General features: G+C 36.9%; 1 protein-coding gene across 3 annotated transcripts in view; it reads right to left on the bottom strand.

Annotated features, from left to right (window-relative positions):
• LOC115292146 (ceruloplasmin) overlaps positions 1-12,675 on the bottom strand; it is a 65,520-nt gene that overhangs the window by 28,554 nt on the left and 24,291 nt on the right. For all 3 annotated transcript variants that reach the window (XM_029940076.1, XM_029940074.1, XM_029940075.1), the window contains exons 10-11: positions 2,070-2,220; positions 515-727 (exon numbers count right to left, since the gene is read on the bottom strand). In XM_029940076.1, coding sequence (XP_029795936.1) covers positions 515-727; positions 2,070-2,220 — 364 coding nt within the window. The remainder of the gene's footprint in view (positions 1-514; positions 728-2,069; positions 2,221-12,675) is intronic.

Genomic DNA, 12,675 nt, shown 5'->3' with positions numbered 1-12,675 from the left:
GTTTCACATTTTGATTAAAGTTCTTTCTTTCTTTAGTTTGTTTTACTCATTCAGAACCAGGCCTGCAGGCATCTCTGAATTCTCACGGCTACAGTTCTAGTACAGGACACTCAACTGTAAACAACCAATGAGCCAACATGACATGTAGGCTACAGAGAGATGACAAAAAGTTTAACTGCAGAGCTGTTACAGAAGTCATTCCCTGTTTAGTCTGATCTGCCACCTTTCTTTAAAAGGACCATAACTTAAAAAGGGAACATCTCAAGGAGTCTACTGTGTGGAAACGGGAGAAACCACAGTCTACTCTTCATTTGTCACACCTCCCCCCATCAAGCAGGAAATGGACCTGTCTGCCCACACTTAGCTAATAGAGGCCCAGACGTGCTCTTCAAGGGAAGGAAGGACACTTGGGAGGCTTAGGAAAGGAATGAGTTCATCACCCAACACAGGGTTGAAAACCAAAATGACATGAGTCGATTCCATAGAGATTTGTCTTGACTTTAAAGAAATTCACCTTGGGTATCAGGCTGCATGAAGAGTGTAAGACTTGTTTGAGGGAAGAGGTTTGCTGTGTCTCTTCTTTCTCCTTTTGACAGATATGTATTTCCTGTAAAGTAAATTCCATGTACATCGGCCTCATTTCCAGCGCTGAATAAATACCACACGACTGACTCTCCTTTGCACATACTGAGACCAGGCTGATTCCCATACATGAATCCATTCATGGCTGTAAAAGTTGGGAAATTATATTGGGAAAGTGGTTTATCTTTCTTGCTACTACACGATGATCTACCAGATTTTCCAGAGCCAACTCTGTTTATTTACGGTTTGAATGACTCATTCATGGCTGCCCACTTCTTTCTGTGTCTGGAATGTCTCTGCAATGTCTACGGCCATACCACCCTGATCGCACCCGATCTTGTCTGGAATGTCTCTGCAACTCCTTGCTGGACCCAGCACTCCCAGAGTAGTTAGTCCCTGGCTGGAAGAAGAAAAGTTGAACATAGGGTCCTTGAAGTTTTGCACTGCTCTTCCCCACTAACCACTTCTTAGTCCTCTCAAGGATCATATTTGCGTGCTCTCAAATGTATGAATAATTACAGCCAACTCTGGGCAAAGTAGACTGAGAATGTGTTTGCTGCTCTAGGATGGAAAATCCTCTGATTCCTCTGGAATTACAGGGAAGAGTAAATGCAGGAACTTTTCTCTCACTGCTATTACTAATAGAGGATATTTTCAACTGCTCCAAAATGTAAAATTGCAAACTCAAAAGGAATATCTTAATGATTATAAATAGTACTGATTCTAAAAACAACATCAGTTTGTAACACAACTGTTCATTTGTTTCTGCTAACTGCAGTGATTTTCACATGTAGTCCATTAGCAGTGTGGGCATTCTGAATAATTAGCTCACTGTCTAAACCTCTTGAACTACACTGGTAGCTAAAAAGAAAACCTGATGCTAGGTTTCAATTAAATAAAAATCTCTGGAGGTTGCTCTGAGTGTTTAAAAAATGGTTTTAACAAGTTTGAAAAACTCCCAGGGAATTCTAATTTATAGTCATTGGTAAGAATCATTAGATTTCCTTGTCAAGAGAGATTGTATCTTTTCTTCATATTGAATAATAAAATGAGGCAGTTGTTATTAAACCACAGATAAGAAAAGTCAGTGGTTCTCACATTTAAGCATATATCATAATGATGGAGAGGGTTTGTTAAATAGATTACTGGCCCCACCCATAAAGTTTCTGTTTCAATAGGTAGGAGTTGGGGCCCAAGAAATTGCATTTCTAACAAGTCTCTGGGTGATGTTGAAGCTGCTGATCCAAGGGTTACATTTTAAGGACCATACATCTAATTGATATATTTTGTATGTTACATCATTCAAAATTAAGCCAAACGAGGAATAATTGACTTATAACTTAAATATCAATAATACCCTCAGAGTTGTATTTAATCATTGATTTAAAATTAACCAATGGGCAAAGCTACTAGCATTACAGTTTAATTAAAAGCACTCCATGTGCAGTACTGAAATAACGTAATATTGGTGGATGATGCATACTTACAGTGCATCTTATTAGATTCCTGAAAGTCTTCATCTTCCTTATCCACCAGATGAGGGGCAGTTGTAAATATTCTAATATTATCATCTAGGAGTAAACTTTCATTCTCATCAAACACTGTGGGGAATAAATAGAACTCCTTGTCTATACCTTTCTGTAAATTGAAGCAAGAACAATGAGGTGAAGATAGGATAAATGAAGCAGAAAGACTTGCATGTACACAATATTATTTCTATACAAATTCACCAAGGGACAGATAAGAAGTTTCCGTCCTTCTTTGTAGATGGGGTTCATGAAAGACTCCAGTTGACCACCAGAATCTTCACCACCATCTACGTAGATTTTTGGTTCAACATGATAAAAGTCTCTCTGTGCACCTAAGAGTTCTGACTCCTCTCCTCATCTTCCGGCCAACTGTGCCCATACCAAGTAAACAAACTAAAAATGATTATTAAAATTTGGGGAATATGAGCCTGTGCCAGAAATTACGGAAAGTGCCATCCACATACATGAAAACTTGAAGAACTTCTGTAAGGCAGAGCAGGGGAAGCACATAGAGGGAGGAACAGCCTGCCAAGAGAGCTGGAAGAGGAATTCCCACAACCTCAGTCATTTGGACAGACAGTCTCACTTCCTCTCCCCCTGTCCCCAGTGAAAAATAACCAAGGAGAAATGCTATCTGGTCTGTGGAATGTTCCAATAGTTAAGAAGAAGGCAATTAGTCTAAGAAATCAAAGCATATGAGTCCCTGAAAACAAGATTCTCCCTCAAAGAAGAAAAAAGTTTAGAGATTATTGCATGTCTTTTTTCTGAGATACTTTTTTTCAGATAAAAAACATGATTATCAAATTTTTTTAAATCCAACTAAAGCAGAGACCTGAAGGTTAGATCCTACAGAAAAGTGAATCAATGATGGAGATAATTTTAAGAACTCTCCCATGATTCAGAACAAAAAGATTCAAATATATATATAATGATTTCAGAGAGACATTTTTATAAAGGGGGAAAACATAATGATAATAAACAATAGTGGAAATGTTTACGACCATAAAAAGAAAAGACTAGGACATTCAGATTCAAAAGTTTCACTGAAAACAATGCAAAAGTATATGATTTAAAATATTCTGGCAAAATTTCTGAATTTCAGGCATAGACAATTTTCTATGATAATTCATTTGAAAAGTGTTATCACAACATTGGATGTCTCTAATACAATAAATGTCAGAAGATAGAGTAGCAGTTATGTCTTAGAGAGAAAAAGATTATGATACAAAAAATCTGTATCTGGCAAAGAACAACAAAAGTACATTTTCTGGTCTCAGTCAGTTGAGTGACCGATTCTTGATTCCAGGTAGGGTTATGATCCCAGGGTCCTGGGATCAAGCTCTGGGTTGGGCTCTATGCTGAGTATGGAGCCTGCTTGAGATTCATTCTCTGTCTCTCTGTCTCTGTCTCTGTCTCTCTCTCTCTCTCTCTGTCCCTCTGCACTCTCTCTCACTAAAATAAAATTTTAAAAAATATTAAAAGCACATTCTCAGATACATAAGGATTCCAGTTGAGTACTGCTATGATCACTTGAAACTGATCTGCAGAAAAAATTCTAGGGGCACGTGAGTGTCTCAGTCAATTAGGCGTCTGACTTCAGCTTAGGTCATGATCTCGCAGTTTATGGGTTCAAGCCCTGCGGAGGGCTGTGTGCTGACAGCTAAGAGCCTGGAGCCTGCTTCAGATGTTTAAAAAAAGAGAGAAAGGAAGAAAAGAAAAAGAAGAACCTTCACTGAAAAGTTAACAGATCATGTTTTCTGGTCATAATGAAACAAAACTAAAAAATACTAATAAAAGGACAAAAAGTTAACTAAATTAAAAAGATCATATTCGAACTTAGATCAAAGAGGAAGCAAAAAATGAGTTACTAAATATTTAATAAGCATGTCCATGAGAACAAGGCATAATGTATGGAATATAACTAAACATGTAAACAGAGAGTCTGAAATGCTTTTTAAATAAAATCAAATAAAAATAGATGTTTGTGAATATCTGAAAATTTTCAAGAAATAAAATGGGAAAAGAAGAAAGGAATTAATAAAGGCAAAGGCAGAACTGTTTAATACATTAGAGCACAAATTAAAATTGTTAAACCTAAAAATGTATTCTTTGAAAAGACTAATAAAATACACAAATATCTGGCAAGTCTAAAAACTGAGAGACAACCAAATATACCACATTAGTAATGAGAAAAAATTATAACCATATGTATGGGGGGAAGAAAAAGATCATCATGTACAATAAACATGGTAAGTTGACTTAGAGCAGGTACCTGAATAGACCAATATCCCTAGGTCAAATAAAAATGTGATTAAAACATAAACAAACAAACAAAAATCCTAACTACTTCTTTTTAAAAGTCACACAGTCAAAATAATTATATAGGCAATTTCTTTCAAATCTAAGGAGCAGGTAATCCCTATCAACAGTTTTGAAATACTAAAAACATGGAAATATTCCCAATTTACTTAATTAAGATAATATAACCATGATATAATAACTCAAAAAGCACACAAAATCTAAAATAATGTCTTTTATAGCTTAGGTGAGAAATTCTAAATAAAATACTATTAAATTTACTACAGAAATATACTGAAAAAACCCCACAGTGCTCCAGTAATGTTTTCCTCAAGAAGTGTAAGACTGGTTCAATATTAGGAAATCTTCACTGTAGTTTAGAGATGCTTATAGGTCAAAGGAGAAAAGATATATAATAATTTCAAGGAAATCTAAAAAATATTTTAATAAGATTAGACATTGTGGCCCTAGCTATTCCCTCTGCTTTCCCCCTAGATCTTTGCAAGTCTACTTCCTTGAAATTTAGATCTCCTACTTCAATATTACATCCACCTCATCTAACCTAGGATTTCTGTTCACTATCACATTACCCTAAATAGAAATTTCATGGTCGTGGATAGGAAGACTCAATGCTGCCAACTTGCTAATTTTTCCCAATTTGATTTATAAATTCAATACAATGTGAATAAAAATACCAGAAAATTATTAGTAGATATTAACAATGTGATTCTAAAGTTTATATGGAGAGGCAAAGGACCCAAAATAACCAACACAATATTGAAGAAGAACCAGGTTGAAAGACTGACATTGCTCAACTTCAAAACTTTCTATAATACTATATTAATCAAGAGAGTGTGGCACTGGGGCATCTGGGTGGTTCAGTTGGTTAAGTGTCTGACTCTTGATTTTGGCTCAGGTCATGATCTCATGGTTCATAAGATCAAGCCCCACATTAAGCCCCATGTTGAGCCCCACTTTGTGCTATGTGCTGACAGTGTGGAGTCTGCTTGGGATTTTCTCTCTCCTTCTCTCTCTTGCCCTCCCTAGCTTGCACATGCTCGCTTTCTCTCTATCTCTCTCTCTCTGTCTCTCACTCACACACACACACACACACACACACACACACACACACACACAAATAAATAAACATTTAAAAACTGTGGAAATTGGTAAAAGAATAGAACAATAAATCAGACTAGAAGTAGACTCGTATAGTCAACTGATCTCTCACAAAGGAGCAAAGGCAATACAAACAATGATAGTCTTTTCAAGAAATGGTGATGAAACAACTGGACCTTTATGTGCTAAAAAATGAATCTAGACACAGATCTTACACTCTCCACAAAATTAACTCAAAACAGATCACAGACCTAAATGTAAAAGGCAAAATCATAAAGCTTCTAAAAGATAGCATAGGAGAAAATCTAGATGACCTTGGCCGTAACTTTTTAGATACGTCAAAGGCACAATCTATAAAAGAAATAATTGATAAATTGGACTTCATTAAGATTACAATTTATGCTCTATAGGATTTGATTTCAATAGAAACAAGAAAATAAGCCACCGACTAGAAGATAATATTTGTTATCCAAAATATCAAAGAACTTTTAAAAACTCAACATTAAGAAAATAAACAACCCAATTAACGAATAGGCAAAACACCTGATAGACACCTCACCAAAGAAGATACACAGATGGAAAATTAGCATATGAAAAGATTTTCTACTTCATATATCATTAAGGAAATGCAAATTAAAACAATGGGGTATCACCACAAACCTATCAGAATGACCAAAATCTGGAACACTGACAACACCAAATACTGGCAAATACGTGAAACAACAGGAACTCTCATTCGTTTCCATGAGAAATACAAAATGGATAGCCTTTTGGAAAACAGTTTGGTGATCTCTTACAAAACTAAATACATTTTTACCATATGATCCAGCAATTGGGCTCTTTGGTATTTACCCAAAGGGGCTGAAAACTTATACGTCTGCACAAAAACCTGTACATGAGTGTTTATGGCAGTTGTGTGCATAATTGCCAACACTCGGAAGTAACCAAGGTGTTCTTCAGGAGGTGAATGAATAAATAATCTGTGGTACATATACACAATGGAATATTAATCAGCACTAAAAAGAAATGAGCTATTAAGCCATGAAACTACTTGGAGGAAACTTAAATGTGTTTTACCAAGTGAAAGAGGCCAATCTAAAAAGGCCATATAATACATATTCCAACTATACAACATTCTGGAAAAACATAAAACTATAAAGACATTAAAAAGAACAGTGGTTACCAGGGGTTGGGAGATTGGGAGTAAGAGATAAACTGGTAGAACACAGGGCTTTTAGGGCAGTGAAAATACTCTATATGATATTGTAATAGTAGATACTTGTCATTATCCATTTGTCTACACCTGTAGAATGCAAATACTGAGTGAACCCTAATGTAAACTATGGATTTTAGATGATAACTATATGTCAATGTAGGTATATCAGTTGTAACACATGGACCACTCTATTAGAAATGTTGTTATTGGGGGAGGCTGTGGGTATGGGAGTGGGTAGAAAATATGTGAGAAGTCTCTATACTTTATTCTTTTTTTAAATTTTATTTTAGAGACAGTGTGCATGAGAGAGAGCAGGGGAGAGGGGAAGAGGAAGAGAGAGAATCTTAAGTAGGCTCTGCTCAGCACAGAGCCTCCCACAGGGATCATGACCTGAATCAAAATCAAGATTCAGACACTCAACTGACTGAGCCACCTAGGTGCCCCTCTGTACTTAGTTTTGCTATTATCCTTAAAGTGTTCTAAAAAATTGGGTTTAAAAGCAAGATGGCAGAACAGCATGGAAGTTCTTTTTGCATCTCTCATCACTGACATGCAACCAGATCAACTTACTAAACCATCCTGCACACCTAGAAAAGTAATTTGAGGATTAACACAACAAACTGCACAACCCTAACCACAGAACTTGGGAGGTACATGTGCAGAGAGGTGAACCAGGGAAGAGCAAAGTCACGGAGGTCAGGGAGCTGTTTTTGTTTGCAGAGAGAGGATGGAGATGGGGGAGAGTATGGGGAAAGCACTCTCACCCAAAAGCAGCTAGAAAAAAGTGGAAAAGTGGAAATAGTTATAGGGACTAAGCAAAAAAGGGAGAAAGGAGAAAGGAGAGGGTCTAAATTCCACTGAAACTCTATAAACAGGGGGAGTACAGAGTCTGAAACTGCAGCTTGATAACTCGGTGCTCTGGTGGGAAGGGCAAATCTCCAGGAGCAAGAATGAGGTCCTTGGGCCACATGGGGAGTGGTGGTTCCCCTGCTGGGAGGAAATTTGATAGAGGCTGTGGCCCCACCCCCAGTCAAAGATCTCAGTTGACCCCAGAGAACAAGCACATTTACTGGTGTTGGAACACGGACATTAAGGTGGAAGGCTGGCACCAGATGTGTGTTGTGATTTTCCATAATCTCTGAAATACTGCTGCTACAAGATCATGCAAACTTTCTCTAGGGCAGGCTGGCACCCAGCCAGTCTCTGGGCATCAGCAGCAGCACAGTCTTGTGAACATTCCTAGGGGTGGGCAGGCATCCAGCCACTGTTCAGTGAGACCCTCCCCCAGAGGATCTGAGCAGGTCAAAGCCACAATCCCTCAGAAGTAAAGGGCTGGGAAACACAGCCCCATTAGAGATAAAACTCAGGAGGGAGGTGCCACCTGGCAGTCTGACAGTTTGGTCACAGACAGTGTAGAAGCAGGGAGTAGACAGAAGCAGAAGACAAAGGAGGGTGCTTGATTGCCAGTTGAGGAGAGCACAGAGTTCTGACACTAAAGTCCAGGTAGCTGGGTGATGTCATGTTCACCCCTCCATGCATGCATATACATGAGCCACAACAAAGCACCCCAGTAAGCTAAGCATGCCATTTAGTGGAGAATGGAGCCATTACACTAAATCACACCCAACTGGGCCAACCCTGCTCTTGACAAACACAAGTCTCTCCGCCAGCTTAGTGTACAGACTATAAAGTGCTTCATAGCTTGACTTCTACAGGAAACCAGATGTAATTTCAATTGTATTTCATTCTGTTCACTGGTCCTCTTATTCATTTATTTTTTTCTTGTTCTTTTCTTATTCTTGAATACAGAATGAGAATAAATTTATTTCTATTTCCCATTTTATGAAAACTATTTTTTACTATATTTTTATTTTTGTAAATTTCTAAAACTCTATTTTACTTTCCACATTTCATTTCATTCTATTTTATTGTATTCTTTTATTCAAATTTTCAAACATTTTCTTTTTTCCTTTTTTTCCCTCTAATATATCAAGCTTCTTTCAATAACCAGATCAAACCACATCTAGGAGCTGGAATCCTTTATTTCTTTGTGTTGTTTTCAATTTTTCAATTTTAATCTTTTTAACTTTATTAATTCCTTTTCTTCCTTCAAAATGATGAAATGAAGGAATTAACCCCAATAGAAAGAACAGGAAGGAATGACAGCCAGGGATTTAGTCAACACAGATACAAGCAAGATGTCTGAAGGAGAATTTAGAATCATGATAGTAAGAATCTAGCTGGGGTTGAAAATAGCTTAGGATCCCCTTCTACAGAGATAAAACAAGTAAACGCTAGTCAGGATGCAATAAAAAAAATGCTATAACTGAGCTGCAGTCTCAAATGGATGCCACAGTGGCAAAAATGGATGAAGCAGAGCAGCAAATCAGTGAGATAGAGGACAAACTTATGGAGAACAATGAAGCACAAAAAAGAGGGAGACTAAGGGAAAAGAGCACAACACAAAAATTAGAGAAATCGGTGACTCATTAAAAAGGAACAATATCAGAATCATAGGGGTCCCAGAAGATGAAGAGACAAAGGGGTAGAAAGGTTATGTGAGCAAATCATAGCAGAAACCTTTCCTAACCTGGGGAAAGACACAGATATCAAAATCCAGGAAGCACACAGGACTCCCATTACATTCAGCAAAAACCAACCATCAACAAGGCATATCATAGTCAAATTCACAAAATATTTCAGTCAAGGAAAGAATCATGAAATCAGCAAGGGAAAAAAGTCCTTAATCTACAAGGGAAGATAGATCAGGTGTGCAGCAGACCTATCCATAGAAATTTGGCAGGCCAGAAAGGAGTGACAGGATATATTCAATGTGCTGAATCAGAAAAATATGCAGCTAAGAATTCTTTATCTAGTAAGGCTGTCATTCAAAATAGAAGGAGAGATCAAAAGTTTCCCAGACAAAAACGAAAGGAGTTTGGGACCACTAAACCAGTCCTGCAAGAAATTTTAAGGGCGATTCTCTTAGAAGAGAAAAGATGGGGGGAAAAAAAGCCCAAAGTGAACAAAAGCAACAGACTAGAAAGGACCAGAGAACACCACCAGACACTCCAACTCTACAAGTAACATAATGGCAATAAATTCATATCTTTTAGTATTCACTCTAAATGTTAATGGTCTAAATGCTTCAATCAAAAGACATAGGGTAACACAATGGGTAATAAAACAAGATCCATCTATATTTCATATATATAAGACCCACATTATTTTCAGATAGAAAATAAGGGGATGAAGAACCATCTATCATGCTAATGGTCACCAAAAGAAAGCCAGAGTAGCCATACTTATATCAGGCAATCTAGACTTTAAAATAAAGTCTGTAACAAGAAATGAAGAAGGGTATTATATCATAATTAAGGACTCTATTCACCAAGAAAACATAACAATTGTAAACATCTGTGCTCCAAATGTGAAAACATCCAAATATATAAATCAATTAATTACAAACAAACAAACAAACTCACTGATAATACCATAATAGTAGGGGACTTCAACACCCCACTTACAGCAATGGACAGATTATCTAAATACAAATCAACAAGGGAACAATGACTTTGAATGACACACTGGATCAGATGGACTTAACAAATATATTCAGAACACTTCATCCTAAAGCAGCAGAATATACATTCTCCTCAAGTGCACATGGAATATTCTCCAGAGTAGACCACATACTGGGACACAAATCAGCCCTCTATAAGTTCAAAAGGATCAAGATTATATCGTGTAATTTTTTTCAGACCACAATGCTATGAAATTCAAAATTAACCACAAGAAAAAAAAATGGACAGATAACAAATACATGGAGACTAAAGAATATCCTACTAAAGAATGAGTGAGCTGACCAAGAAGTTAAAGAGGAACTTTAAAAGTACATGGAGGGAGGCGCCTGAGTGGCTCAGTAGGTTAAGTGGCTAACTTCAGCTTAGGTCATGATCTCATGGTTTGTGGGTTTGAGCCCCACGTCGGGCTCTGTGCTAACAGCTCATAGCCTGGAGCCTGTTTCAGATTCTGTGTCTCCCTCTCTCTCTCTGTCCCTCCCCCACTGTGCTCTCTCACTCTCGGTCTCAAACATAAATAAACTATAAAACAATTTTTTAAAGTACATGGAGGCCAATAAAAATGAATAAGCCACATTCCCAAACCTCTGGGACACAGCAAAGGTGGTCCTAAGAGAAAAGTATATAGCAATCCAGGCCTTCCTAAAGAAGGAGGAAAGGTTTCAGATACACAACCTAACCTTATACCTCAAAGAGCTGGAAAAAGAACAGCAAATAAAACCCCAAACCAGCAGAAGACAGGAAATAATAAAGATTTGAGCAGAAATAAATGCTACTGAAACCAAAAATATAGTAGGTAGAACAGATCAATGAAACTGGAAGCTGGTTCTTTGAAAGACTTAACAAAATTGATAAACAACTAGCCAGTTTGATCAAAAAGAAAAAGGACCCAAATAAATAAAATCAATAATGAAAGAGGAGAGATCACAACCAGCACATCAAAAATAAAAACAATAATAAGAGATAGTTATGAGCAATTGTACACCAATAAAATGGGCAATCAGGAAGAAATGGACAAATTCCTAGAAACATATAAACTACCAAAACTGAAATAGGAAGAAATAGAAAATTTGAACAGACACGTAAAGAAATCAAATTAGTAATCAAAAATCTCTCAAAAAACAAGAGTCCAGGGTTGGATGGCTTTATATGGGAATTCTACCAAACATTCTATTCTCTTCAAGCTTTCCAAAAAATAGGAATGGAAGGAAAATTTCCAAACTCTTTCTATGAAGTCAGCATTACCATGATTCTAAAACCAGAAAAAGACCACACTCAAAAGGAGAACTATAGACCAATTTCCCTGATGAACATGGAGGCAAAAATCCTCAACAAAACATTAGTCAACCGGGTCCAACAATATATTAAAAAAATTATTCACCATGGCCAAGTGGGATTTATACCTGGGCTGGTTCAATATTCACAAAACAATAAATGTGATACATCACACCAGTAAAAGAAGGGACGAGAACCCCATGATCCTCTCAATAGATGCAGAGAAAGCATTTGACAAAATACACATCCTTCCTTGATAAAAACCCTCAAGAAAGTAGGGATAGAAGAATCATACCTCAAGATAATAAAAGCCATATATTAAAGACCCACTGCTAGTATCATTCTCAACGGCAAAAATGAGAGGGAAACTGAGAGCCTTCCGCCTAAGGTGAGGAACAGGAGGACAGAGATGTCCAGTCTCACCACTGTTATTCAACATAACATCAGAAGTCTTAGTCTCAGCAGTCAGACAACACAAAGAAATAAAAGGCATCCAAATTAGCCAGGAGATCAAACTTTCACTCTTCAAAGATGACATGATACTATATATGGAAAACCCAAAAGATTCCACCAAAAACCTGTTAGAAATGATCTATGAAATCAACAAAGTCACAGGATATAAAATCAATGCACAGATATCAGTTGCATTCCTATACGCCAATAATGAAGCAACAGAAAGAGAAATCAAAGAATGGATCCCATTTACAATTGCACCAAAACCCATAAAATACCTAGGAATAAATACAACTGAAGAGGTAAAAAATCTATACACTGAAAACTATAGAAAGCTTATGAAAGATATTGAAGAAAAAATAAAAAATGGAAAAATATTCCATGCTCCTGGATTGGAAGAACAAACATCGTTAAAATGTCGATACTACTCAAAGCAATTTACATATTCAATGTAATAGCTAGGAAAATAACATCAGCATTCTTCACAGAGCTAGAGGAAACAATCCTAAAATTTGTATGGAACCAGAAAAGACCCAGAATAGCCAAAGCAATCATGAAAAAGAAAAACCAAAGCAGGAGGCATCACCATCCAGACTTCAACCTATAGTACAAAGATGTAATC

This window comes from Suricata suricatta, chromosome 5 (genome assembly GCF_006229205.1).
Source record: "Suricata suricatta isolate VVHF042 chromosome 5, meerkat_22Aug2017_6uvM2_HiC, whole genome shotgun sequence".
NCBI lineage: Eukaryota > Metazoa > Chordata > Mammalia > Carnivora > Herpestidae > Suricata > Suricata suricatta.
This window is presented reverse-complemented; position numbering and strand designations above follow the sequence as displayed.